The sequence below is a fragment of the Kickxella alabastrina genome (genome assembly GCF_025024165.1).
Source record: "Kickxella alabastrina strain RSA 675 chromosome Unknown BX661scaffold_22, whole genome shotgun sequence".
NCBI lineage: Eukaryota > Fungi > Kickxellomycota > Kickxellomycetes > Kickxellales > Kickxellaceae > Kickxella > Kickxella alabastrina.
Genome location: NW_026251493.1, coordinates 69706 through 95549, shown reverse-complemented (window position 1 = coordinate 95549; position 25844 = coordinate 69706). Strand labels below are relative to the sequence as shown.

At 43.0% G+C, this 25844-nt stretch overlaps 7 protein-coding genes across 7 annotated transcripts; 2 read left to right on the top strand and 5 right to left on the bottom strand.

Moving 5' to 3' along the window:
• The first annotated feature begins 1196 nt into the window (after positions 1-1196).
• Positions 1197-2372, top strand: BX661DRAFT_55814 (uncharacterized protein). Its single transcript, XM_051539263.1, has one exon. It carries the CDS (start codon positions 1434-1436, stop codon positions 2274-2276), a length of 843 nt encoding a protein of 280 aa, XP_051389645.1. The 5' UTR covers positions 1197-1433; the 3' UTR covers positions 2277-2372.
• Positions 1979-3407, top strand: BX661DRAFT_186587 (uncharacterized protein). The gene is made up of 2 exons (XM_051537055.1): positions 1979-3090; positions 3158-3407. The coding sequence occupies exons 1-2, from the start codon at positions 2468-2470 to the stop codon at positions 3387-3389; spliced, it is 855 nt and encodes a 284-aa protein (XP_051389644.1). The 5' UTR covers positions 1979-2467; the 3' UTR covers positions 3390-3407.
• Positions 3408-3447: 40 nt separating this feature from the next.
• Positions 3448-4655, bottom strand: BX661DRAFT_55808 (uncharacterized protein). Its single transcript, XM_051539262.1, has one exon. It carries the CDS (start codon positions 4373-4375, stop codon positions 3722-3724), a length of 654 nt encoding a protein of 217 aa, XP_051389643.1. The 5' UTR covers positions 4376-4655; the 3' UTR covers positions 3448-3721.
• A 2829-nt stretch (positions 4656-7484) lies between these two features.
• On the bottom strand, positions 7485-7904 carry BX661DRAFT_172769 (uncharacterized protein; the record flags this gene model as incomplete). Its single annotated transcript, XM_051533798.1, has 1 exon — positions 7485-7904. One exon carries the CDS (start codon positions 7902-7904, stop codon positions 7485-7487), a length of 420 nt encoding a protein of 139 aa, XP_051389642.1.
• A 4560-nt stretch (positions 7905-12464) lies between these two features.
• On the bottom strand, positions 12465-14510 carry BX661DRAFT_186581 (uncharacterized protein). The gene has a single exon (XM_051537054.1). It carries the CDS (start codon positions 14418-14420, stop codon positions 12669-12671), a length of 1752 nt encoding a protein of 583 aa, XP_051389641.1. The 5' UTR covers positions 14421-14510; the 3' UTR covers positions 12465-12668.
• Positions 14511-15269: 759 nt separating this feature from the next.
• On the bottom strand, positions 15270-16230 carry BX661DRAFT_207032 (P-loop containing nucleoside triphosphate hydrolase protein; the record flags this gene model as incomplete). Its single annotated transcript, XM_051538651.1, has 3 exons — positions 15748-16230; positions 15341-15615; positions 15270-15304 (listed from the first exon to the last, which is right to left on the bottom strand). The coding sequence occupies exons 1-3, from the start codon at positions 16101-16103 to the stop codon at positions 15270-15272; spliced, it is 666 nt and encodes a 221-aa protein (XP_051389640.1). The 5' UTR covers positions 16104-16230.
• Positions 16231-17515: 1285 nt separating this feature from the next.
• On the bottom strand, positions 17516-18148 carry BX661DRAFT_216103 (uncharacterized protein; the record flags this gene model as incomplete). Its single annotated transcript, XM_051538762.1, has 2 exons — positions 17820-18148; positions 17516-17733 (listed from the first exon to the last, which is right to left on the bottom strand). Coding segments are annotated over exons 1-2 (402 nt in total), but the record flags the coding sequence as incomplete, so codon positions are not given.
• Positions 18149-25844: the final 7696 nt, after the last annotated feature.

The following is a 25844-nucleotide window of genomic DNA, read 5'->3' as shown; positions in this document are numbered from 1 at the left end:
ACACAAAAAATATAAATCCAAAAATAACAACAACAAAAAGAAACTACGCCCACACCTTTTTTTAATAAAATCATTTCTAATTATTCCTTTTATCTTTTTAATTGTTATAAAGCTATGGTTGATGGCGATCAACTGATTACCAGTCTTGGCTGTTAGCCACACAAACAATAAGTCACACAGTGACCAGAGCAATATGCTCTCTTCTCTTCACCTCACACAGTGCATAGCACTTGTTATTAAATAACTTCATAGCATTATACTTTATCTACACGTTCATAGAACGTCCTATATTCCAACACTACACGTTCATAGAACGTTCCTATATTCCAACAGAAGCACTCCAACCCAAATACAAATGCTGCCAACTTACAGCCGCAGCCTCAGCTTGCCACTGATAATCTTGCTACTCGTGCCGACGAGGGATTTTCGAAAGACATTGTGGACCACCTACGTAATGGCTCTGGTATCTGTTTTATCGTGAGTGAAAACGAGGATAACAAAAAAGAACAAACACAAATAAAAAAGTTGATAATAAAAAACTATGCTATACACTTTTGTATGTTTTGAGTAGAAAATAATGTATCAAATGACGCAAACACAAACAGTTAAACTCACTTTTTTCTACAACATTTACACTGGTATTATTTTTGAGTCTTAGTTGCGGCACACAGTCAGTCTTTATTAAATTAAAACTGCAGCATTTTTCGTTCATTAAGTAGAGAAAAATATCAAAGACTTTAACCTGCTCAACATTTATTTCAACGGCACATATCTACATCTTTTCTTGTACTCTTTCTCTCTCTTTCTCTTTCGTTATTTCTATTTTTCTCATTCGACCTTTTGTCTTTCATAAAAAAGAGCAAAAAAGAAAATAGAGAATAAATACATGACGCTCTACTCATTTTTATTTTTAGCGTCGAGGATGTGCTTTTAGTCTGCTCATTAGCTACTGGTACTGTTGGTGGCAGCCTAGTCGTCAAGGCTTCTTGGAAAAAATCTAATGAGAACGAGCGACATTATATAAAGGTACTTTTTTATTTTTGTACTGAACGATTATAGAGAAAAAATAAATAGTGGGGGGGGGGGGAACGAGCAATGCCTCATTTTTTTTATCCCCCGTTGAACACCAACCTATAAAGGACAATGACTGGGCATGCGGTATTTTAGCTCAATTCATTTTTGTACTCAATTTCTGCTTTTTTCTTTCTTTAAATTCAATATTTATCCAATTGTTTTTCATAGTATATATATTTGTTGTAAAAGTGAATATCAAAATAACAACATTTATCTAATCATTCACCCCCTATTAGTATATGCACCCACACATACACACACACACACCAACTCGCACGTATTATCCTAACTACCATGCAAAAGCAAAGTATCTACGCACCCGGATACACCAACCATTTATCTAAAGGCAGCCGTTCGTCATGGACACCCGAAGACGACTACACATTCATCAGTATCTTGCGCAATACACCGCGTGCAATCCCGAAAGCGGACTAGTTCTCAACCACAAATATGTCGACAGCACTATCATCTCTCACGCACAAGCTGTGCTGACACAAAACATGAATTTAGACATAGTGGAGGCGGATTTGGCCAAAAGGTTTCCCAACAAGCGCAAAGAACACAGGTCTAAGGACTGCCTGTCACTGCTTTTGGAACTCAAAGCAAACCTTCCCGAGTTTACTTTCCACCAGCTTAACCATAAACATATCAATATGTGGACTCGCAGTATTGTGCCATTTAGGCTGCTTTATGATTCCGGGATTTTGTTCAAGGGCAAGTCCATATTTCATAAGGACTGTAAGCGGTTTGTCAAATGCATCTTTACGTTTCTGAATTACACCAGGACGCGTGGGTTGATGGAACCGCTGACCAAGGTATTTGCTCGGTTGCCCGGCCAGGGAAATAAGCTGCTCGAGCAATGGCTGTGCGTGATGTTTGAGATACACGATATAAATTTGCCTGGTTCCTATACGGATGCGCATGTAAGATGGCCCAATCCTTCATTAACAGCAAACTGCCCCGGTTTATTACTGAAAAGGAAATCGAGCTCCTCAATGATGAAAACCCAAGTTGGAACTATTGTCTCTGTAATTAATGATTATTTGATGCATATTAATGAGTTTGAGGGTTGTGCCGTGGGGACGATTTCCAAAAAAGAACTCGTTGGTGCGTTAAACCACAAGCCGGGGCGGACCCCAACAATGTGTTTTTTGGCGTTGCGGAAAACCCATCTGTCAATTATAGCGAGTTGGCGGATATAATGCTACCCATCCTTCCAGCACACAAAACCCTGCCTGTCAAACATGCACTAGAAATCAATTCAATATCATCGCCAAGCAAAATGGCGCATCACCCAAGATTTCAAACACACATGTGCGAGTAGGGAGTCGGGCTTGCTTGCGGAGCCAGAGTTGGAGCAGCAAAAAAGAAACCCGCACCAAGACTGGGATATATGACCAATGACGAGCTAAGGCAAATACAAGGGCAGTTTATCGAGCAGAAAAAACGCAGAGAGCAGCAGTACGCTAGAGAGCAAGATGATCTCAAACAAAGACAGGATGCTCGAGAGCAAGAGGCCATGCGCGAGCAGTTTAAATTGAGCAGCCCCGCTTTGAAATTTAATAGCAAAGGCAGTGGCAATAGCAGCAGCGCATATGATCAGTCGTATTTGTCGAATACAGAGTTGAGACAGCAGATGAGAGCACATCCGTATGCCAGGCAGCCAAGAAGTTTTAGCAGTCTCACTACAGTTACGTCCAACAAAAACCTGCTGTTTAAGCTTGCCGACCTGAGGGATTTAGAGCAATCAAAATTAAAAGAGGGTTCTGGCTATAAATACAACGCTCTCAGATCAGCAAGTAACAGCAAAAGTTCGACGGGTTACATGTCGCAACCCCCCCTTCATCTCCAGTTTCCCATGCCAGAACCCGAGGAATTCAGCAACCACGCTGCGTTTACTAATGTGCCTTGTAGTCTACAAAGTAACCAAGGCATGGTATACACTGGCGCAAATGGTTACGCATCTCCAGAACGGATATCCGAGCCACTCGTGTCTGAGTATAATGCGTATTCGATGTTTGAAAAGAATAAGAGCGTTGAGAATAACGCTGTTCTGATCCCCTTATATTGCCCCGATGTACAGCGCAACCGATATCCGATCGCTGCTGGTCAGTTCTAACGACACTGACAATGGCTCGTCTAAAAATATTACTATTCAGCCAGACGTGTTTAACAAACTTGTGGACGAGGTTATGAACACGATGAAACAAATGAGGATGTGGCCCATCAGAGTTTTAATAACAGACATTTGGTGGGGATGTGTTTACTATCAAAGCGGCATTGACGCGCTGCTCGCTGCTACCAGGACCCTTTAAGTGTCATGTACTTTTAATAAATTAATCTATACAACAAATAACAACATATAATTACACATCCAAAAACATGCTCTTGTTGTCATCAATGACCTCTCCCCTCATTTGTTTTATCGTGATTTTCGACCCAAATTAACGACAATAAATTATGCTGAGGTGGATAACTGATAAAAAAGATACTCAGAAATTCATGGCGGATTTGGCCTGCATTGATATATGGTGAACCAGCTCTATCTCAGCAATCCCAGGGTTCGACTCCAAATGCATCTGGCCAAACTTGCGAATCCAGGGCCAATATCCATGCTTAACCGCCAGCCTATGCACGCGCGGCATGCTCAAAAGCATATAACAAATACTCTGCAGCGTCGAGCTGTGCAGCCCATCCCCAACCATATGCAGCTGCAACTCACACACCTACTGCTGCCAATGTATTTGGGTTTCAAGTACCCAAGTTCCACAAACGTAGTTTCCTCGAGCACAGTCTCGCTGGCATCACAGGCGATGCGCTGGACGATGAGCCGGCTGAGCCGCGGCATCTGCGAAACAAGCGTCAGCAATGTTATTGGCGGCACGTACGCGGTGACATTGAGCTCGCGGACGTTCTGCCAGCCCAATACATCCGGCACTGAAACCGGGAATGTCCCCGAGTGCCGCAGCCATGCGCTTTGAACCATTGATTCCGCAGTGAGCATTGTTTTGACAAAGGCAGTGAATCTGCCTTGGGCGCGTTCGGTCAAGTACAGGTGAATATCCAGCGTGTTGAGATTGGCCAAGAGACGCAGATCTATATACCGTACGTGGGCATGCTTTCCAGCCACATACATGCTTTTCAGCGGTGAGTCGAGGAACATTGACCAGGCGTCGGTGTATGTGTAGGGCACGCGGCGGACGGACAGCGTGCAGAGCTTGGGAAATAAAATTCGCCGTGTGTCCGTGCCCATGGTGACCCGCAGGTTTTTTCCGCTTCTCATTGCGTCGTGTCGGTGCATATCGTTGGCCACGTTGTCTTGGCAAAGTCGATGCTCAGCGTGGTAAGTGATGTAAACTCGAGTATGCCTCCTTTATCGCCTTGCCCGATATTGCCACTGCTACTGTTACTGATGTGCTGCTGCTGTTTTTCTTGCTGCCGTTGTTGCTACTTGAAAAAGATTTCCATGAGAAGAATGGCTCGGCCTGGCACAATTTGAGGGTCTGCAGTTGTGCAACAGGCACTGATGCGGCGCAAGCAGCTGCAGGTGGCGCGTTTCGATCTGTAGCACGGTCAGCTGGTTGCTGAATACAGGCCAGCTGGCTACAATCCCGCTGGCTACAATCCCGCTGTCCATAAGCCCCACATTCCACACCGCAACTGCCTGCTGTATCCTTTACTAGGTAAGTGGCCAAACAGCGGTTGTCCATGCTGATATCCCACGCTGAGCTGCTAATCTCTTGAATTCCCGGCAAGTGCCGTAAAATGTACGCTGCTACATTGGTAAATAAGCGCTCCTGTGTGGGTGACAGGCTGGCTGCGTCGGCGAGGCTGCGTCGGATGAGTCACGGCCAGATGAAAGATGGGGAGACTGGAGAAATCGACAAACTCGATGGAGGTGACTTCTTCAGCACCTGTGTTGCAAAGCCTGCGCCCTCAATGGCAGCAACAAAATCCGTGTAGTCCGGTTGGTTTACAAACGTCTGTATCCGTAGCCTGGTTGCCGCTATCGACATGTCCACGCCTTGAAGCATCAGCACGTTTATATTGGTTGCCCATTCTGTGCCAAGCCAAACTGAAAATGCTGCTTCTGGTTTTGTTGTTGCTGCTGCTGCTGTTGCTGATAGTGTGGTTTTCTTCCTGTTAGTCTGGACGACCAGCCACCAGCCATGGGTGTCCGTGACTTTTTTATCTGATTATTCTGCGTGGTCTCCAAAACTTTCTTGGGACGGTACTCCATTATGATCACGAGTGCAATGGTGTGTGCATCAGCTGCCGCCATTTCCGACAAACCGATCCTATTCGGAGTACTTGGGCGTATAAGTGCAGCCTGGGAGACTGACTGACAACCGAAAAGTGGGCAATTTGAAGTATCCGCGCTAAAATCCGTTCGTCAAGGTTGTTGATATGCATTGTCAGTGATATACCCTATTTATCTTTTTTTGTTTTGAGTGGCAGTGTGCGAGTAATAAAAAGAAAGTAGGGGAAAATAGAGAATATTTCGCACTCCTTTGTGTCTTATGTTGTTCTATTATTGCCGTGGCTCTGTGGTTGTGAGGTGTAGATTGAATACCAACGTGTGAGGTAATATACATGTAAGAATAAAATGGTTTATGTGTTAAAAAAAACTCAGATACCAAGCTCTAATGAAGGGTTAATATAAAGCTCAAAAATCTTTGTATATACACAAGTAGGGAAGTGCAAGAAAGGAAAAGTAAACGGAGAAAAATTAAAGAAGATAACAAATAAAAATGGTAACCAAACAATACACAGTAAAAGAAAGCACAAAAAGAATAGAGGCGCTAAGAAAGTAGAAAAAAAGATAGAAACGAACGTCAGCTGGAGTATTGGCCAGCAAAAAAAGGAACCTGCCTCCGCCTTTCCTTCTGTTTGTCTCTTCCCCCCTTCTCCCAATTACACAATGAAATCCGACAACAATAACAAGAAAAGCAAGTTTCAGGTTTGCTTTTTTGTTTGCTCCAGTTGAATTCAAAAAGGGATGCGAAAATGGAGCTCCATCACTTTCCCCTTTTTTCCATCTTTTTTCTATTGTTTAGTAATTTGGTGCTAATTTAGTGACAATCCTCATTGCTTGGGCTCTGTTTATGTGTTCTCCTTTCTTCGGAGAAAACTCAGCGCGTCGCTCAGCAACTGTGTGTGGAATCGACCTGCCTGACCTGACCTGACCTGGCTTGGCTTGGCTTGCGATTGAAATCGATTTACTCAATCTGTATTCGTGGAAAAATACATGACCATCAAATTTATAAAATGCAATAGGCTGAACACACACACCAGCACTACGACCTTGCAAGCGTGAGCAAAATAGACAGAAACCATGTTAAGAAATTGACCCGCACTTGATTTAATTTAGCATGCACAGCAATTTCTGTCATTGTCCTTTTTCACGGAAACCAGTGCTTGAAATAAATTACCATGCAGTGAACACCGTTTGCAGCCTGGCACCAAAAATAGACAATGAACAATAATAACAACAATGCCATATGTATCCTGTCCGATACATCACACATGATCGTAGACAAATCGCACCGTATCTGCCTCTCAAAAAACAAGAAAGAGAAAAGAGAAAAATGGATGCAGTCCGCAAAAGTTGCATTTCACTGTTGATGAAAATAATACCAGACCGCCCTATCTGCTGCAAATCGGACAATTGCATGGTTGATTTTTTTGGGAGCACTTCAACAATTTATCCTTTTTATTAGGCTGATCTACTAAAAAACCCTTTCACTTTTTACAATTTTTTACAGTGTGGCATTTTGCGATGTGCGTTCTCTCGCCCATCTCTGCCCCTCCGCCTCCCTACACAAATATCCAAGCGTCGATCAGGTTTTTGCAGCAATCAACACTGAGCAAATCGCAACACGCACGCGTATTCTAACCGAAAAAATTCGTCGAAGCATTCAACAATGTTAAAAATACTTAAACCATCTATTTTTGAAGTAGAAAGAAATTGAAAATGTCATCAGATATGCTTGCTCTCACGTTGTACGATTTTGGTATAAATACCTGAATTTCTGCTATTATCATCCAACACGCAATACAAAAAAGTGTTGAGCAAGCCAGGCATATTTTCACCTTTGGAAAATCATCGATGTTGATCGTAAATTGGCTTCTTAAAACATAAAGGACTAATAAAATAAGCTATATAAAAATGTGTGCGTTTCGTGTACATGAAAAACCTTACGAAATAAAAAACCTGAAGTGTGCAACCCATGTGAATGGACGTGAGTGTGCAAAGTTTCAAAATACTAATAGAAAGATGCATACACACAAACGGCCAGGAATACACACCAAACAAGCAGATCACCACAAAGGAGTAGCCCTAAAGAAAACAGTAAATAAAACAGTTGTTGACATAATAGTAAAAATAGACTGGCTCCCCCTCGAACTGCTCACTTGTAAATGGCTTTCATATACCGGTTGACCTTTGAAACAGCAATGAAATGCTGGAATTCCCGCCACTCTGTGCACTCGAACTTAAAGTCATAGTGGCTCAGCTGCTGAGCAACCTCGTTAGAGTTTGCCAAATACCGCTGCTTCTCGGCCTCCGCAGCCTCAGCAGGCAGCCAGGTGTAAAAAATAACAACGCTCGTTGACCGCATATTTTTGACAAAGGTCAGTTTGTAGACGGCGTAGCAACAGTTGTATACAGGGAGGAATGATCTCAATGAGGCAAAGTCGTCGTTGTTTGTGTTGGCTGGCGAGTAGACCTCCTTGCTGGTTTTGTCCAGATCAAAGATTGCGTACTTGTATGATGAAGTGTTGTAGAGCTGGGTGTTTGTCACACTAGGACGTCTGCCAAATGTAGGCATGGGAGGCTATAGAAGAGTAACAGTAAAGCAAGGTGATTTGTCGATTGGTTGTGGATTAGTGTTATGGATGCGTGGATTTGTAAATGTCTGCATCCCAAAAATAGGCGCTATTGCATTTTATAAAGTAGCTATGACGGGTGCCTACCATGTGCGGCTCGAGGCTCATCGGCTGGAACTGGAACATTGTTGAATGAATTGTGATATATGTGTGCAAGTGGGGTGTACGTAGGTGTGGATAATAACAAATTAAGAAACTCAATATATTAAGCTTTAACAGTTTTGGCTAGAGAGATGTTTTAAAAGTATTTGTAAAAAATGAAGCGCAGAAAAGAGAAAAGGAACTTTGTAAGTTGGTGCTTTTTCTAAAAAACGAAGTATTCCCGGATGCACAGTTTATAAACGTTTTACAAAAAAAACCGTAAATATCAACCCAATAAAAACTTTGGCAGCTGTTGCTCAGAGAATAAAAACAAAAAACAAGGGATTCATCTGTCTGTGCTTGTAAAATAATAATATACGCAGCGCCACATGCTTGAAAACGATCAATATGCTTGTACCATTGTCCGTCAGCGGTGCCTCATATGATGAGGAGGGGGTGTTAAAAGGGGAGAGGTGGGGGTAATTGTAAGGGGAGGTCAGAGATGGCCAGTTTTGCATATGTCTGCTGCACCCGAGTGCAAACAAGAATACTTGTATACAAATAAAATAAAAATATAATATTGTCCGCATGCAAAGAGTAAATCCAAAATGTATTATTTTAGAAAAAACGGGGTAAAAATAATAAATAATAATTAGGCCAAAAAGAAGGTTCCGTGAAAACAACTTTACAACGCAAAATTGCATTTCTTTGTGTTTTGGGCTACACAAGACACGCACGGAACAAGCGGCCCGCAGTATTTTGCGTTTATTGATGCATCATGCAAATATGTACAAAACGGAGTTACTTGATAGTGTATTTTATTGGCATAAACACAATTGGTTGCTGCTCGGGGAAAGCATAATTAGCTGTTATAAAAATGTAGACAACCATGATCTGTGTATGTGTGCATTGATGAGTCCCACTGGGTAGGGGTTTCCAGGGTCTTTAATTACGCAGATACATCCTAGAACATAAATTCGGATTTGAAAAAAGCAAGTCCCTGCGGCTGCTGAGTGAGGGAGTTTCTTCCCAAGGTCACCTGGATTCCCAACAAAGCGTCAAAAGCGGGATCCTGACATTTCAGATATTTTTGGTGAAAGACAAAAGAACGCCATTCCAATCCATATAGATAAGCCATTCATCAATACTCACCTTGCGCCTGCATATTGTGGTGCCCAACCCACATACCGGATTCTCCTCTTCCCATCTTTAAGGATCAGCACAGACAAGATCATCACTATTGCCATAATACCCATGCCTGACATTGCTGGCTCATATCAAATGCCAACAAGGCCTTTACAGTGCTGCCCACACGGCGCTGCGCCTTGGTGTTGGTAACAAATATTTTATTTGACCAGCACAATATGATTCGGAAGAGTAATGGATATTTCGGCCAAAGTCGGTCGATTTCCAATCTTTCCCAATTCTGCACTTCATATATCGGCGCTCTAATACAGTAAAATTAGGGATCTACCTGTGTCCACTGCACCCATTCCAGCCAGATACTTTTTTACTGGCCCCTTTGCTGAAGATGGAGTGCTGATCATCGAGAATGAGGTTCGTTTTATTTTTACTCGCTACTATGAAAATTTTATTTGTTGTATTCATATTTGTTTTATTGAGGGAAAAATTAAATACCAATAAGACCCAAAGGGAGTATATATCATTCTGCCAACTTGAAAATTGCCCAAAAATGTATGACACGAACGTGCTAAAATGGGCATGTGGTTTTGGCTACTATTCCTCACCTTCCAACAAAGTATCATTGGCCACGCGTTTCATTACTGGTGGTATCTGCCTTTGCTGGTATTAGTGAGTGTATCATGGCGAGCAGAGTAGTCACTAATATATATGTTAAATGGATTGGTGTCTAGATCGTCGGCCAAATTTCTGGCTTGTTTATCTTTTTTAGCCAGCTGAACAGCTCTTTGTTGGTGTGTCCTGTTGTAAAGCTTACAGTTCCATAGATTGCGGAATTTGAACTTTAAATGACAAGTGACACCTGCTTCTGACTAATTTTCTGTTTCAGCTGATTTTTCAGAAAATCCCGACCCAGACAAAGTATTAAGGTTATTTAGAAAACCAAGGGTTTCTCCTTTTCCTTGTGACAAGTTTTTTCATTAAGGTAGTATTGCTTGGTTTTTCTGATTGAATCTTGGAAAATATCGTCTTCCTGCTCAGCTCGCTCCAATCGCTAATTTCAAAAACGCAATCATAAGAGCGCAATTGTCGAGTAAATTCCGGCAGTAGAGTTGTATAGATTGCGCGATCATGTGGCTTGGCAACTTTTGGAAGCCAGGCCCAGGCAATAATGGCGGATTTCTGCAATATACACGGGGCGTATGTAAAAATAAATACACCAAAGCGACATTGAGACTCGGGCAAATCATCGCGCAGTCTGTGTACCTGTCCAGTGTTTAGAATATGCGAAAGGTCGATTGATTTGAGCTCGGCATTTATTTCAAAGACTGCTGCGTTTTTGTCTGCATGTCAAACATTCCCATGTTTACGAGCCGTGCCATGCCGTCAAACTGATATTCCTTGTACTACAAGAGGAAAGAGTAGAAGAGTAATAAGATTCTATCTTTTTTAAATGGCCAAGCAACAATAAAGCAGATGTGGAAGCAGACAACATATAGGAAAATATAATGCGCGGTGCAGTATTGGTGACAAGTGCATATAGTGACGATGTGGCAATATCATTGTAATGGTCATTTATGGATTCTTGACCTCTGCATGCTTGCAAACCCTACTTACCTTGTGCGGAATACCCATTTTGTCGACCATGCTAGATAGGGCGGGCGTGAAAGAGTACTTTGCTAACATCATATATGGCAGGAATAATAAAGTATAAAAAGTATAATACAAGTAGATAATAAATAAAAATAAATATAGAGAATAAAAGCAAGCTTAAAAAACGCGCACTTGATACAAAATTATTTTTACTGATATTATCGCTTGCCATACAGATAATCAAAAAAATAGCGCACGCGTGGTTTTTTATTTTTACTCTTTGCTTTATATAAATAGAGCTCAACAAAAAACCACGCTAATTCATTATAATAAGGGGCTTTGCATCTTTTTTCTTTCCAATACAATGAGCAAAATATTTATTGTCAAAGAGACATGCGACCATGCAACCATGCCTAAATAAATATAAACGATAAAACAAAAATATAAGAAATACAAAGCATCATCATCACCCGCTCGCTGATTACTCAGACTGCCAATCGAGAATGAGTTCAAGTTTTCGTTGCTTGGGATATTTCTCTTTTGATGACAGACAATAGGCATAGGCTAAATTTTGCGCATATTTGTCCCAATTGTCTTTTGTTACTGATCGAATGAACCGAGCAGGAGTACCAAATCCGTTGCTGAAACAGTTGATGATGCGCATGTTTAGGCTTGTCGCAATATCTCTGTTCCAAAAGCCCCGTCTGATTTCAGGCACTGTTTCTCCCGCTGGGTGGGCCGCATTATACATGTGAGGAGCCACGCCAGCTGTAGCCTGTACTGTGCTATCAGTAATGGGGGTACCAATGATTGCAACTGTAATTTGGCCATCTAGCTACGCTTACCAAAAAGCCGTCAAAAAGAGAATTTCAGCTAAATAAGCAAGCTGTCCAGAGATATCTTGCTCGCATTCGGTATCACCCTCGTGTTGTGAGGCAAAACCCATTTGTCACCAAAAACAACCAAAAGTTGCAGTACAGATGGGCAAAAGCACACAAGGAGTGGACCGAATCCAATTGGGAACGGGTTCTTTGGACAGACAAATACAGGCTTAAATGCTCTGACACTAGCCACAGGAGTTTTGTTATCAAGGAATGCAACAACGATATGGAGGCCAAATATATCCAGCTCACTATGAAATATGGTAGTAGATCTGATGGTGTGGGGTGCTTTCCACGCTAATGACAGTTTTTTTGGCTTGTATTGATGGCAATATGAATGGTGCCATGTACGCTCAAATACTGGACAAATATTTGTTGCCCGCTTTGGAGAGTATTAATTCCACAAATGGTATCAGTTATCTTTCAACAGGACAATGACCCTAAACACACAGCCCGTGGGACTTAAAACTGGCTATATAATCACGATATCAACGTCTTACCATGGTTATCACAATTTCTCAATCTCCACCCTATCAAAAACCTTTAGGCTCTGCTGAAAACCCATTTTTTCAGCTATGACAGTCATCCGAAAAACATTGGCAAACTATTCGAGCGAGCACAAATTTATTGGACAAATATTCCAGCTACTACTATAAAAATTTAGCACATTCAATGCCCAAGCGCATAAGAGCAGCTATACACTCATGAAGGCTTCCTGTTTAAAACATACAAAATTTCTATTAGATTCAAAACATTTATTAAAATTTTAACAAGTTTATAAATAAATGTTTTAATATTTGATACATTTCCATTTAGACATTTTACTCTTTCTTTGCAAGCATCTAGTAACCATCTTATATAAATATTATAAGAAAGTGAATGTTTTTGTTTCCAATGATAATTTTAGGCAAGCGATTGGTTTCAAATTGGTTTATGCATAAACAGAAAGATAAAATAAAATAATATGCAACGGTTCTAGCCACAACTATGTGTGGGCTTGTTTATTATGTATTAATTATAATACAGATAGTTTGGGTCGACGACATTTTTTTTGAATCGGACCAAAGTTGAGTGGTGTAAGTGCATGTTTTCCTTGCTCTGGTACCTCAGTTCGGTGTTAATAATGGTCTTGTACGCTGTAACCAGCTCCATTTTGCACTCAACGTCTGAGAGCACATTGAAGCGAATTACAGATTTAAAATGCGCACAGACCGAAGCAACATAAGCGCCAAGGTGGTCTGCAATTTTGGGGGCCGCGTTTGTCATTAAAGTTAGCTGGCACAATTTTCCGCCTGTGCGCTGGTTTGAATGCACCGATACAGCGACACCGCTGTCAAGGATACTTTTGATGGTATACTTCAGGTGCACCAGATTGGGGAGGAGACGAGTGAGCTCGTCTATTTCGTCTATGGTCAGTTGTGTGGCGCCCAAATCTAGCATCTTAATCGTACCCGCGTGCGGTGATATTCTGATTTGATTAAACAGAGACTGCTTAGATGCTTCCGCGCCCAAGTCAATTCTAACTGAGGTCAATCCAGAGCCCACAGTCAGCGCCAGGCGCTGGCTATTCTCTATATCCGCATTGCTCAATCCGTCATCGTTGAGCTGCCCGGGAATCAAGAACGGATCCTCAATGGGCAAAATGTGGATGTCAACGGACTTTAGCTGCGTGTAGCAATTAGGCGCAGACAACTGCGACTTTTTAAACAGCTCCAGCCCGTGGCTGCTCACAGCTAGCGTTAGACTTTTGAGCCTCTTTTCTATTCCCCGGAATAGCGTATCGTTGGCAAACGGGAACACACCGGGGAATTGGAGGTGCTCCAGCTTGGGGAATGGCTGGTGAGGACAGCGATTGCGTAAGTTGATGGCCACACCGCTGTACACGCCAAATCTGAGGTGCGTAACCTGCGGATAAAAAATGGGCTCTCCTGAGGGTGCACACACGAGGCCCAGGCACTGGGTTGTGCGCGCGTAAGATATTTCTAGCTTGCGGAGAGTTGCTCTGCTGCGGTGTACCACTTCGACATGGCCTTCTTCGCTCCATGTCACCATGCCCAGCTTAATCTGGGTCAGTCCGGCAGTCACAACGGGGATGTGGTGCGAGGAAAGGGAGCAGCCGTACGCAGCAAAAATGAGTTCCGGGACTTCCTGACGGGCCAATATATAGCTTGAAAGACTGCTGAATATGCTGGTTGTAGCCTCGGCCCATAAAATGGACCGATTTGGGTTGCTACGCATGGATAGAGTGTGAATATTTGGAAACATTTTTATAATGAGCGCTATAAATGGTTTTGTCTGCTGGCGTCTCAAAAGCCAGTCACTCTCATTGCGCACAGTGGGCCTGGGCTCCTCCTGTGTAATGCAAAGCTCCAAGTGTTCTACGCGGTCAAACTCCATATCAACAGTGTGTTTGCCAATAAAGGCGCCGTTAATAATGTCGTTAACCAGAATTTCAATGTTGACCTTGCGTGCGAGGTGCACGTTCCTAATATTTTCTAATGTGTGCCTGTTGCGCTGGGTGCTCAGGCTGAGGCAAATATGTTTGGAGAGCTCGCGGTGGACGCTCTGCGACCATGTTGTACAGGTACCGAGCATGCCCGCTGCAGCTTCAGCCTGTGTGCACCGAGTGCCGGCTGAGAATTTTGGCTTGTAAGTTGTTGCCGAGTTGGGGCAGGCATCGGTCTCAATTAAATGGGCTGCAATTTTAGACAGAATTTCTAACGGCCAGTCAGCTGGGGAAAAAAAACGAGTGAGCGCTGTCATAACTAATGCTGTAATTTAAAAAATGAATTCTATATATGTAATAAAAGTGCAGAATAAATAAATATATGGTATTTGCAATAGAGAAAAAAGAATACATGAATCAAACTTGTCATTCATAATGTCTAACAAATGTGAAAACATCGTTTTTGTTTTATTCTTACGCCTTTTAATTAATTGTGGTTGACCAGAAAGCTTTTTATAAAAGCTATCAAGGGCGGTGCTTGGCACCATTGCGTTAAACGCAATGGTGCTGTTTTTTATAAATGTAAAGAAAAAGCACGGAAGAAACACGGAATAGAAAAATAATTTTAGTAAGGATTTTCTTTTTTATTCTCTTATTTTGTACAAAGTCTATTTTTTCTTTATAAAGGAATCCCTTTTTAAAGAAAAAGGTTGCGTAATCGTTATTTATTTTACACTTGTTATTGGAAGAGAATGAGTGAACAATGGAATACACAAAAAGTAGTGAAAAATACTGAAGGGGAGCTGAAGATATTTTCTAGTAGAGAAAAATATGTGGGGTCCTTGGCGCCACACGCTCAACTTTTTCCAATTGCTCGCCAATAGCGACATGGCTACAAGTGGGACCCAGAAATTGCATTGCAAATAAGAAATATCATTTTGATTCTACTCGTACATTGTTAAAGAATGAATTCAATAAATATACTAAACTTCTATTCCGTAAAAACTAAGAAAAGAGAAGAAAATAACTAATAAATGCTTTTGTTTTGCCCCTTTTATGGCTGTGAGTCTTTGTATGTTGGGCACACATTTCCTTTGTAGCACAATGCCCATCAGTTGCCCTTTTCTTTGCGAGTACTTAGTATAAATTTAATTCACTCTATACTTTTAGTTTTTGGATACAATATGTTCAATGGGGTATACTAGTAAATACAATTAATTCAAACATTTCTACACACCATGGTTGAGTTCCACGCTCTTGACCAACTGCAAGAAATAGCTGTTCTTGTCAGTAAATATATTGCCGGGCGTGTCGAACTCTGCTATCTGGCCGTAGTCCATCACCAGAATTCGGTCGCTGTTCATTATAGTGCCCAGACAATGTGCAATGGTTAGCATGGTGCATTCCTTGAACTCGTGGCGGACGACATCTTGCATGATTTGGTCGGTTTTGGTACCCATATTGACCGTTGTTTCATCCAGAAGGATAATCTTGCGCCGCCAAAGCAGAGTCCTGCAAAGACAGATGAGCTGCCGCTAGCCGACGCTAAAATTGTTACCACCATTTTTGACCCATTTGTTTAACCCAATGCCCTCGATCCATGGTCTCTTCGAAAAATCATCTTTATCCAAAGGCCTGACGTACTTTTCTGTCGGAGTATAGAGAATATTGCTGATTTGGTCCGCGTTAATAGCTGCCCAAACCTCGTTGTCAGTATGCTTGTTGGCTGTATTAAGGTTATTGGGGATGACTCCTTCAAACAACACTGGATCTTCTGGGATGATGGCAATGTGCGACCGGAGGTCCTGCAGTCCGATGGTCGAAATGACAACACCGTCGATGATGCTTTGGCCGCTAGCCGGTTCAGCCAAGCCCACCAGTGCGTATGGGACCGAGCTCTTGCCTGCACCTGTGTGGCCTACAATGCCAATCCTCTCGTTTTTACCAACAGTGAATGTAAGGTCCCTGATGACCATTTCCAAATATGAGCGGTAGTACATATTGTAATTACGGAACTCAATCGTTGCATTCTGCGGCCAACTGGGTTCTGGCCTTGAATCCTCAATTATAGATGGTGCCTCGCGATTTAGATTATCAATATAAATATAAAATGGCAATAAAGTGCTGGCAAAGAAATTTTCATAAACTTTAAATTTGAAGAACCTGTTCAGACACGCATCAAGCCTGTAAATTAGAAAAGTGGTTGTGTCCATATGGCCCTGTTTCACAGTAGTTTTCGCGTATATTCTAAGCCAGATATTGAATAGCAGAATTATAGTGGCAGATATATCGCGACACATCAATATTAATAAAACATCCATAGAATGTACTACAAACTGGCTTTGCAAAATTAGCAAATTATTAGCGCTATGAGTTTTGTAACTGGAAATGAATCTGGCTGATACATTATGTATGCGCTGATATTGTCGGCTATCAATTATGAATGCAAATCTGACCCAATTTCCGAAAACCTCATTATCTTTTAGTAATTGTTTAATATTTTTGTCAAGCGCGAACTTTAGCTCACTTGTTATAGTTGAGAAAAATGCAAAAAAAACTCAAACACTATAATCAATTGTGGTGCCAATTGAGCCATTTGCACAATTGTAACTATTGCTAAAATTACATAGCAAAGTGACAAAATATATGTCTAATAACTTATTAAGCCAACATAGTCATTGTACACCTCTAATATTGCTAATGCAGAAAGCCGCTCGGAAGTTTCCAAGGGCATAAACAGGATGCTATTAATTAGGAGCTTTTTCAATTTTTGCGACAAACTACCCGTCCAATATTTTTTGGTTGCCCAACTTTCAATATCGTCAATCTGTGATCGGGTTATTTCAACAAATACATTGATGATCAGATACTTTTTCAGCAATGAAAGCACAGTCACTGAGTTTTTATCTGTCATTAAGTTAAGCTTCCAGCTCTCGATATAGTACAGTGCGTAAGAGTTGAACGCTTTGTTGGAATATAGGAATTTCTATGAACGTATAGGTAAAGTATAATGCTATAAAGTATATTTAATAACTAAGTGCTATGCACTGTGAAAGGCAAAGAGAAGAGAGCATATTGCTCTGGTCACTGTGTGACTTATTGTTTGTATGGCTAAACAGCCAAGACTGGTTAATCAATTGATCGCCATCAACCAATAGATAGCCCCATCAACCAATACACTTTTAATGCAATGATTAAAGCTACAATTAAATAACCACTGGTTTAAAAATATTACATGTAATATTTTTAAACCAGAGTTTTTGACCTCTGGGCGGAATGTGAACGTGCCCTTATTAACTTTAACCTTATCCAAATTGTTAGTTTCAGTTTCTAATGTGTTAGATGCCCCTAAAATTTTTAATTCTTTGGAATCTGCCACACTGGTTGCTACAGACTATGCGGGTGTCTGCTCGACAACTTTAGCGTGGCCATCCACAAGCGTAACAATTTTAACACTAAACGGAACCAGGTCTTCGGCGTTAGTAACCAGAGCGCGCGTCTTGCTGCTTATTATAGCACCACTAATCAGCACATTCTCAACAATATACCGCTCAACCTGCACGTCGACGGCCGAGAGCAAGTCGTCAAAGATGTACACATCTGCTTGGAAATGCAGCGCCCTATAACAACCTCCCAAAAAGCATAGAGTTTAGTTTAAGAGCATAATGGCTCAGGTATCTTTTCTCTTTAGTATTACACTTTTTTATTTTGGTTACTCGTTAAAGCCACCCAAGCCTTTTGTCCGCCCGACAGATTGATGCTGTTGCGGCCAATTTTGGTCATATCGCCAGCCGGAAGATGCGTGACATCCCCTGTTAAAGCACTGTCCTCGATCACCCGATTAAAATGTTTTTTATTTGTATTTAGCCCCCATAAGTACATTTTTGCGGAACATGACATTGATTACAAAAGCCTCTTGGCAGAGATATACAATGCTGCCGCGCACAGAGCTTTGGCCGCTGGCAATGGGTATTTCACCACACAAGCCAGAAAGAAGTGACGACTTGTCGCTGCCAATCCCTCCAACAACAGTGACAAACTCGCCGGCCTCTATGCGCATTAATATTGGATTAAATGTAAACTTGTCGCTGCCCCAGCTGAACAGGCAGTTTGTGAGCTTTACAACAGATGGGTTGGTTGCAGGTTTGCTGTAAATTTCCGTATAGCGATTATTCTCCGGCTTGATCAGGTTTTCAATATAATGAATATTATCTTTCAGCTTTTTCAAAGAAAATATTTGTTCTTTCATCTTTCTATAAATAAAGGAAGCAATTTAATACAGATTAAGAGCAGAGCAATATCTGAATAAGTTACAACGTCTTTGGATCTCTCAAGGTATGCCAGCAGCGTTATTTCAGAGGTTATATGTGATGTGGCACAGCTTAAGATGTCGACAAGAATCCCTGCAATTTGCCATTCCATAGGCATAATGAATCCTGTATGTGACTTGTCTTTGACATTGTCTTTGAATAGTTTGTCCCAGGCGTAAAATTTGATTGCTCGCAGGTTTTTAATGGCACTGGTTGGTTGTTCGTAAAATTTGGGTGCATTCTCTAGTCTGTTTTTATACTTGAATTGCGGTTTTTAACCTAGATCCACATGTTGTCATGACTTTGCAGCAGTGGTAATTATTGGAATAACAAAAGGTCAACCTATTTGCTCAGTCATTATCCAAATACTGGCTGGTTTACATAATGTTTGTCCAATTGCTTGTATTGTGTCGACGTATATCCTTATGACACCTTGCAAATACAAATCTACCATATTAGCATTGATTCGTCTGAAATGAATATTAATAGATCCATTCAGTATTTTCATTAACACCATTCTCCCAACTTTTTGCACAATACATGAGTTTAGCGAATCAATATATTGGTTGAATATAGGCAGGATGGTAAGGCTTATCCAAATAATAACCAAAATGGCCAGCTTTTGATAGTTAAGAAAGCCTTTGATTCCGATTATAGGGAGAATGGTTATATATATCATGCGGCGCCTCGTATCTAAAACCCCAGGGAGGGCTCTGCCAAAGACATTCAGTGCCGGCCCCTTCCACTCGGTCGCAAGCAAATAGCACAGAATGAAAAACCTATGTTGATTGAAATTGAATAAGAATTATTGTAAAATTGGTTTTTAGTGCCTGGTATTTGTTGTAAATAAGTTGGATTGGGATGGTGTGAATTTGAAGAGTGAATTTTACTTACTTTTTAGTTGGGTCCAATCGATTGTCGTCAAATTGAGAAAGGAGAACGGCTTGTTGCTCCGAATCAACAAACTCTTCATTGGTTAGCTGGCGCTGGTGCAATGGTCTAAGCAACCTGAACCCTTTGAGCATGAATAAATTGCTTACAAAACCTTGTATTGATTTTCGAACAGGTTGACCAAGCACACACCACGCAGAGTACATCTATAGGGCTATGCTCAAGATGGTGGCAGACAGAGGGTGGTTGCTTAAGTACTGGCTTGTTCGATAGGCGCGTGTGGCATGCATAATGGAACATACAAAATTGCTAGTTTTTATACATGTTGGACTGGGTCGCAAGCAAGAACCCAGTCAGAAAGAAAACGGCTGCCAACGCTGTAATCGATTCCGTTGACTGACTGTTGAAATTGTTTAATAAGAACGCAAAGTTTGCCAAACAAACTGCACCGAACAGCCTGTTTGATGGCAGCTTGCACCAGGAAAAAAAACAGAACGCGTTAGTTGGTAAGCGGAGGCTTCAGTCACCGGTGCGTCTAGCATTACGTCCGCGTGGGCATAGAGAAAGGCAGGTATTGCCATGCGATTAATAATATGTTATAAAGCTTGTGTATAAAATATCTTAAATATATGGTCAACTAAATAATAATAATAATAATAATTAAAAAGTGGATAAGAGTAAAAGGAACAAAACTATTTTGAGGCATGTATATTTTAATTTGGTTACATTTCCCTCCTCTTACTATCACATTAGTTATATTATAAATGAAATCGGCTTTTCTATTTTCTATTTTTATTTTTGCTTGCTTAGCATAGAATGCAGTCAGCTTTTTTACCTTTACTATAAACTCTATATTCTTTTATTTACAAAGTACAAAGTACAAAATAACAACCCAAGCCCACATTAATGCAGAGATTACGCCCAAGAGGAGGTGTTGGTGTATGTGACAGCCACAGACAACAGATCGCAGCAGAGATGCGAGGGCAGCAGCCGTACCCCCATATAGCGCGGCAGTGGGGAGATAACCTCTTAAACTTTAGAGCAGTGGCGCTTGTCATCATGGCTCTGGAGATAAGAATTATTACCAGTGGCTGCCTTTAATCTCGCCCAATTCTGGAGGTTTAACTTTGTTGAATGGGTGGAAAAGGAGCAGTCGCAAGGCAGCACTGGACCCGCCATTCGCATTGCTGGGGCTAGATAATTTTTAAAATAACTCGTCTAGGCTCATAGGTTTATATTTGGTCTCCACAAGAGGGTGTCGTTTGGGTATTCGTTCAGTGTATTCATGTTTTTTTACTTAATTCGTTCAGCAATAATATTCAATTTTCATTCAATCCGAGCCCACATAAATGTTTTAATAAATATATCCATCCTGGCCCCAAAAAAGTTGTTTTGCTCTTATTCCAGGGTGATGCTTACGTGACAAAACTTGGGCTTTGTGGCGTCTACATCTCGTGTTTTTCTTATTTATTTAATTAGCAGTATTTAAAACTTTTGTTTTATTGACTCGGTGTTGCTGTCTAAAAAAATGTATATTGTTTACAATTCACAATATTTCAATACACATTATATCTAGTATTAACGGTGATCTATATGAATGGCATCTTCTAAGCAAATTATGACAGGACTATTTGCCAGAGTTTCTATCGGGGCTGTTTGCAGAGCTGTTGGTAGTGACTCTGGTAGGTTCAGGAACTTCGGCCAAAATGAAAGATGCAAAAGATGTGGTGCCCAACACACATTTCAAGCCACTATCTTCCCTTTTCAAGAATCAAGATTGCCCTCATGGCCACTATACACATTTCTGTTATTGCTGGCTGACATCAAGGAACACCATGATGTTTACAGCGCTGCCCACACAGCGCTGCCCCCTTTTTCAGTTAAGTAAGTGATTTTTAAAAGACTTGAATATATCGATTTAGACCCACATTTTTATAGAGCACGACATATTTTTTTTTGTGAGGTGTAAAAACCAATTTTATTTTATTTTATTTCAAAACTTGCAAGTTTATATTTCGGCAGACGTGCCACTCATCATCTATAAAGAAAACAACACCAGAAACTATGGCACTTAGACGCCGCTCTCCAGGACTCCCCTACAACCTGGGCCTGGAAGACAACTTTACTGCATTTACCGTCTTTGAGGATCCGATACTTCAAGGGAATTATGACGCGTACAACGACGAAGATATTTACCGCGTAATGGACAACTTCCTGCAGGTATGGTGGAGACGTGTTCAGCGAACCAGGCTGGTCGAGAGCCTGATGCAAACCAACCCAGACGAGATTGCAGACCTAATGGACTGTTTTACGACGACGATTAGGTCGCGCGAGAAGGTTGAGGAGCAAGTGGAAATTTACCTTAACTACAAGAAAGTACACCCATTGTTCCTCCCTAGTGAACCAAGCCGTAGCAGCCCCCCACTGAGTCAGCACTCCCTCGAAGCCAACCTAAGATTGTGTTCCCCACATTTGGTGTGAATGACAAGTCGATGATGGAGCTTGCCGATTTCCTTGTGCATTTCGAAAATGCGCTCAATGCCATTAAGATGGGCCCTGGAGAATGGGGTGGGCACTTTATGGTTAATGTCGGCGGTGAACTGCTTGAATTCTTCACCGACCACTGTAGCAAGATCGATGACTGGGACATAGCCCGTGGTAAGATAGAAGTACACTACCTGGGTATTCAGTATCGTGCCAGGCAGGCACGCCAGCTCAGCGAACTGACGATTGATGAGGGTGAAACGCCCCTCCAGTGCATGAAGCGCCAGCTGGTACTACACCGCCGCTTCATGGCAAAGGGTTCCGAGGTTGAATTTATGTTTTGGACGATGCTGGGGAAACTGCCCGCCGAGGTTCAGGACTATGTCGAACTTCACCTGCCAGAGGTGGAGTACACACCAAGAGACCTCCTGTCTTTCCTTGAGTCTGCACGAGTGGCACACATGCCCTACACCAAGACTGCTAACCGAGCTAGTGGTGCAGTAGGCCGGGCCAGTAATGGCAATAATGCCAGCAAGAGCAAGGAGGCAACCAACAAATGGTGTGAATTCCATCGCTCACATACACACAATTCCACTGATTGCAATGCTCAGAAGCAGCAAGTAGCGACAGTGTCGACAACCAAGCCCACGACGGGTGGAGCCATGACTAACGGCTCAACAAGTGTGACCTGCTTCAAGTGTCACCAGGTCGGACATTTTGCATCCAGATGCCCGACGAAAGTGCAGTCAGCCAATGTCAGGTTGACGCATGTAACCGGGGCTAATCAGCCACCGGTGGACGCCGATCCACCTCTAGCACCGTTGTACATCGACGGGCAGGTCGCGATGGCGTTGATTGACAGTGGGGCTGACACAGTGCTCCTCTGCCAAGAGTTTGTAGCACACCATGGGATCGCAACCCTACCAGCCATGCTACAGGTCACCGGTTTTGGCGAGAAGCCATCCCTGGTCGACAGGATGACGGTGCCACTGCGCCTGCAGTGTGGCCAAATGGATGAGATGGTTTCATGCTTTGTTGCCCCTTCAAGCGCGAAATACCAGATCACCATTGGACGCCCGCTGTTTGCACGGATTGGTATACAGTTGGCCAATGTGCCTTTCAAGCTCGTTGACGCCTTTGCACCAACAGTGATTATGGAGACGCCAATACCATCACTCATACACGATGAGTGCGACACCACTTTTGACGGTCCACGTGCAAAATTAATGACTGTGATTGAGCCGCTGCTTGCTGCGAATCAAGCTACTCCGGCGGACGCAGCCTGTCCAGTTCCAGAGGCACTTGTGCGCCTGCCCACACAGCCGGGGAAGACTGTATTCAAACGACAGTACCCTTTGGCCAATGCAGCACGCCCTGTTGTTGACGCACAGATCACCGAGTGGCTCGAGACAGGCACTATTGAGACGGCGCCAATGCTGTCGGTGTTCAACACACCGATGTTCCCAATTCCGAAGAAGGATGCCAGCGGTAATAAAACACTCCATCGAATTTGCCATGATTTTAGGCAGCTGAATGCTATATTGGAGCCAGATCTTTATCCCATCCCGCTGATCAGCGACATCTTTGCCGCGCTTGCAGGTGCAACCGTCTTTTCGACAATCGACCTCAAGTCAGCATTCCACCGGTTTCCCATAGCGCCAGAGGACCAGTACAAAACGGCGTTTACATGGAATAACACACAGTATGTGTTCCGCCGGGCACCATTTGGTCTGAAGACACTGCCATCAGTTTTCCAACGTGTGATGCAGCAACTCTTTGGGCGCATGCCATTCGCGCTCTGCTACATCGACGACATTGTCATCTACTCACGGTCAGTTGAGGAGCACAGAAAACATGTTGTGCAGGTGCTGCAAATTCTCACGGCAAACTGCCTTGTTGTGAATCCTGGCAAGTGTCATTTTATGTCAGCACGTATTCGGCTGTTGGGTTTCATGATCACACCAAGCGGCAAACAAATGGATCCAGAGCGCCTAGTGCAGGTGGAATCATGGACCATCCCACACACGATTAAGGAGCTTCAGCATATCCTGGGTGTTGCAAACTACCTGCGCGAGCATATACCAATTATGTCCATGGTCACAGCACCACTCGATGCACTTCGCAATGCAGACAACCTCACTGCAGCCTGGACGGATAGGCACACAGAAGCACTGGGTGATCTGCAACAGGCCATTGCACATGCGCTTTCACTGTCATTCCCTAATGATGATCTGCCTTTCCAAGTGGCAACAGATGCGTCCAACACTGGCATCGGTGCAGTGCTCTACCAGGTGGATGCAAATGGTGTTCATCATTATCTCTCATGTGTCTCACGTTCGCTCAACCGCGCTGAGCGTAATTATTCAGCTACCAAGCGCGAGCTGCTGGGAATTGTCTATGCACTACGCAGCTTCCATCAATACCTTTACGGTCGGCACTTCACACTTTTTACAGATCACAAGGCGCTGACCTACATGCACTCCCAGGATCATCTGAATGCCATGTTGATCGGCTGGTTTGAGGAGCTTTCATCCTACGATTTTGCAGTTGTGCATCGCCCAGGAGTTGACAACATCCTCCCTGACCATCTCTCTCGTGTGTACAATGCACTTGTGGGGGGTGAAGACATGCCGGTTGCAGCCGCGCATGCCTTGCAAGTATTAATCGATGACCCCACCCAGCGCATCAACCTGGTCAAGAAGCAACACCTGCAGGGGCACTTTGTCATTAAAGCTGTCGCAGGTGCATTACATGCTGCTGGTCACACTTGGCCAGGTATGCGCAAGGATATTGCCAACTACATTGCCACTTGTGTTGTCTGTCAGAGGCACAACAACACACCAGTTGTGCACCATCAACTGCAGACCATTTCGTCGGATACACCATTCCAACATGTTGCCGTCGACCTGGCAGGACCATTCCCGACATCCAGCAATGGCAACAATTACCTACATGTGTTGATTGACATTCACACACGATTTGTGTATTTAGAGGCTATCCCAGACAAGCAAGCTAAGACCATTGCAGCACTCTGGACGCGCATTTTCGGCAATTTTGGCTTCCCCAAGATCATTCAGTCAGACAATGGTGGCGAGTTTGTTAACCGAATTGCCAAGCACCTTACACAAGCATCTGGCATCGACCATCGTCTGATTACAGCATACCATCCACGTGCCAATGGTGCTGCTGAGCGTACAGTGCAGACGGCCAGCCAGGTTATCAGCAAGCTAGTGGCAGGACGCAAGGCGACATGGGACCGCTGTGTTCCTTTCGCACAATATGCAATGAACACCAAGATTTCTGCACGTCATGGCTTTACACCTTTCTTTGCCATGTTTGGGCGTGAGCCAAACATGCTTGCCGACCACACTGACGAAGAGCTGCTGGATGTGGAGGCAACCACTGAACAGATCGAGCAGCTACGTGAACGTGCACTCAGCATGCGAGGCACTCTCTTTACAACAGTGGCACAGCGCACAGCTGTCACCAATGACAAGCAAACTGCACGATTCAAGAACAGGCACAAGATAATGGAGTTTGAGGTTGGAGCAGCAGTCCTTATCCGTGGCGAGCGCATGCACAAACTTGAGGCCAAGCATACTGGTCCTTACTGCATTGTCGCTATAATAGCACCTGGCACCTACAAATTGGAGGATATGACACGTGAACCACTGCCGCGCAATTATACGACGTCACAGCTTATTCCTCTTGCATCAGCACCCGACTTTGATGAGACTCATGCCGAGGTGTTAGCTATCACCAGGCACAAGAACACACGTGGTGGTATCCGCTACTTAGTTGACTGGCTTGATGGCGACAGCACCTGGGAGCCGACAAGCAACTTTGACTCACTGGATCTGATTCAGGAGTACTGGGACAAGATTAGCGACCAGTCTCGTAGGGAGTGATGTGGTGCCCAACACACATTTCAAGCCACTATCTTCCCTTTTCAAGAATCAAGATTGCCCTCATGGCCACTATACACATTTCTGTTATTGCTGGCTGACATCAAGGAACACCATGATGTTTACAGCGCTGCCCACACAGCGCTGCCCC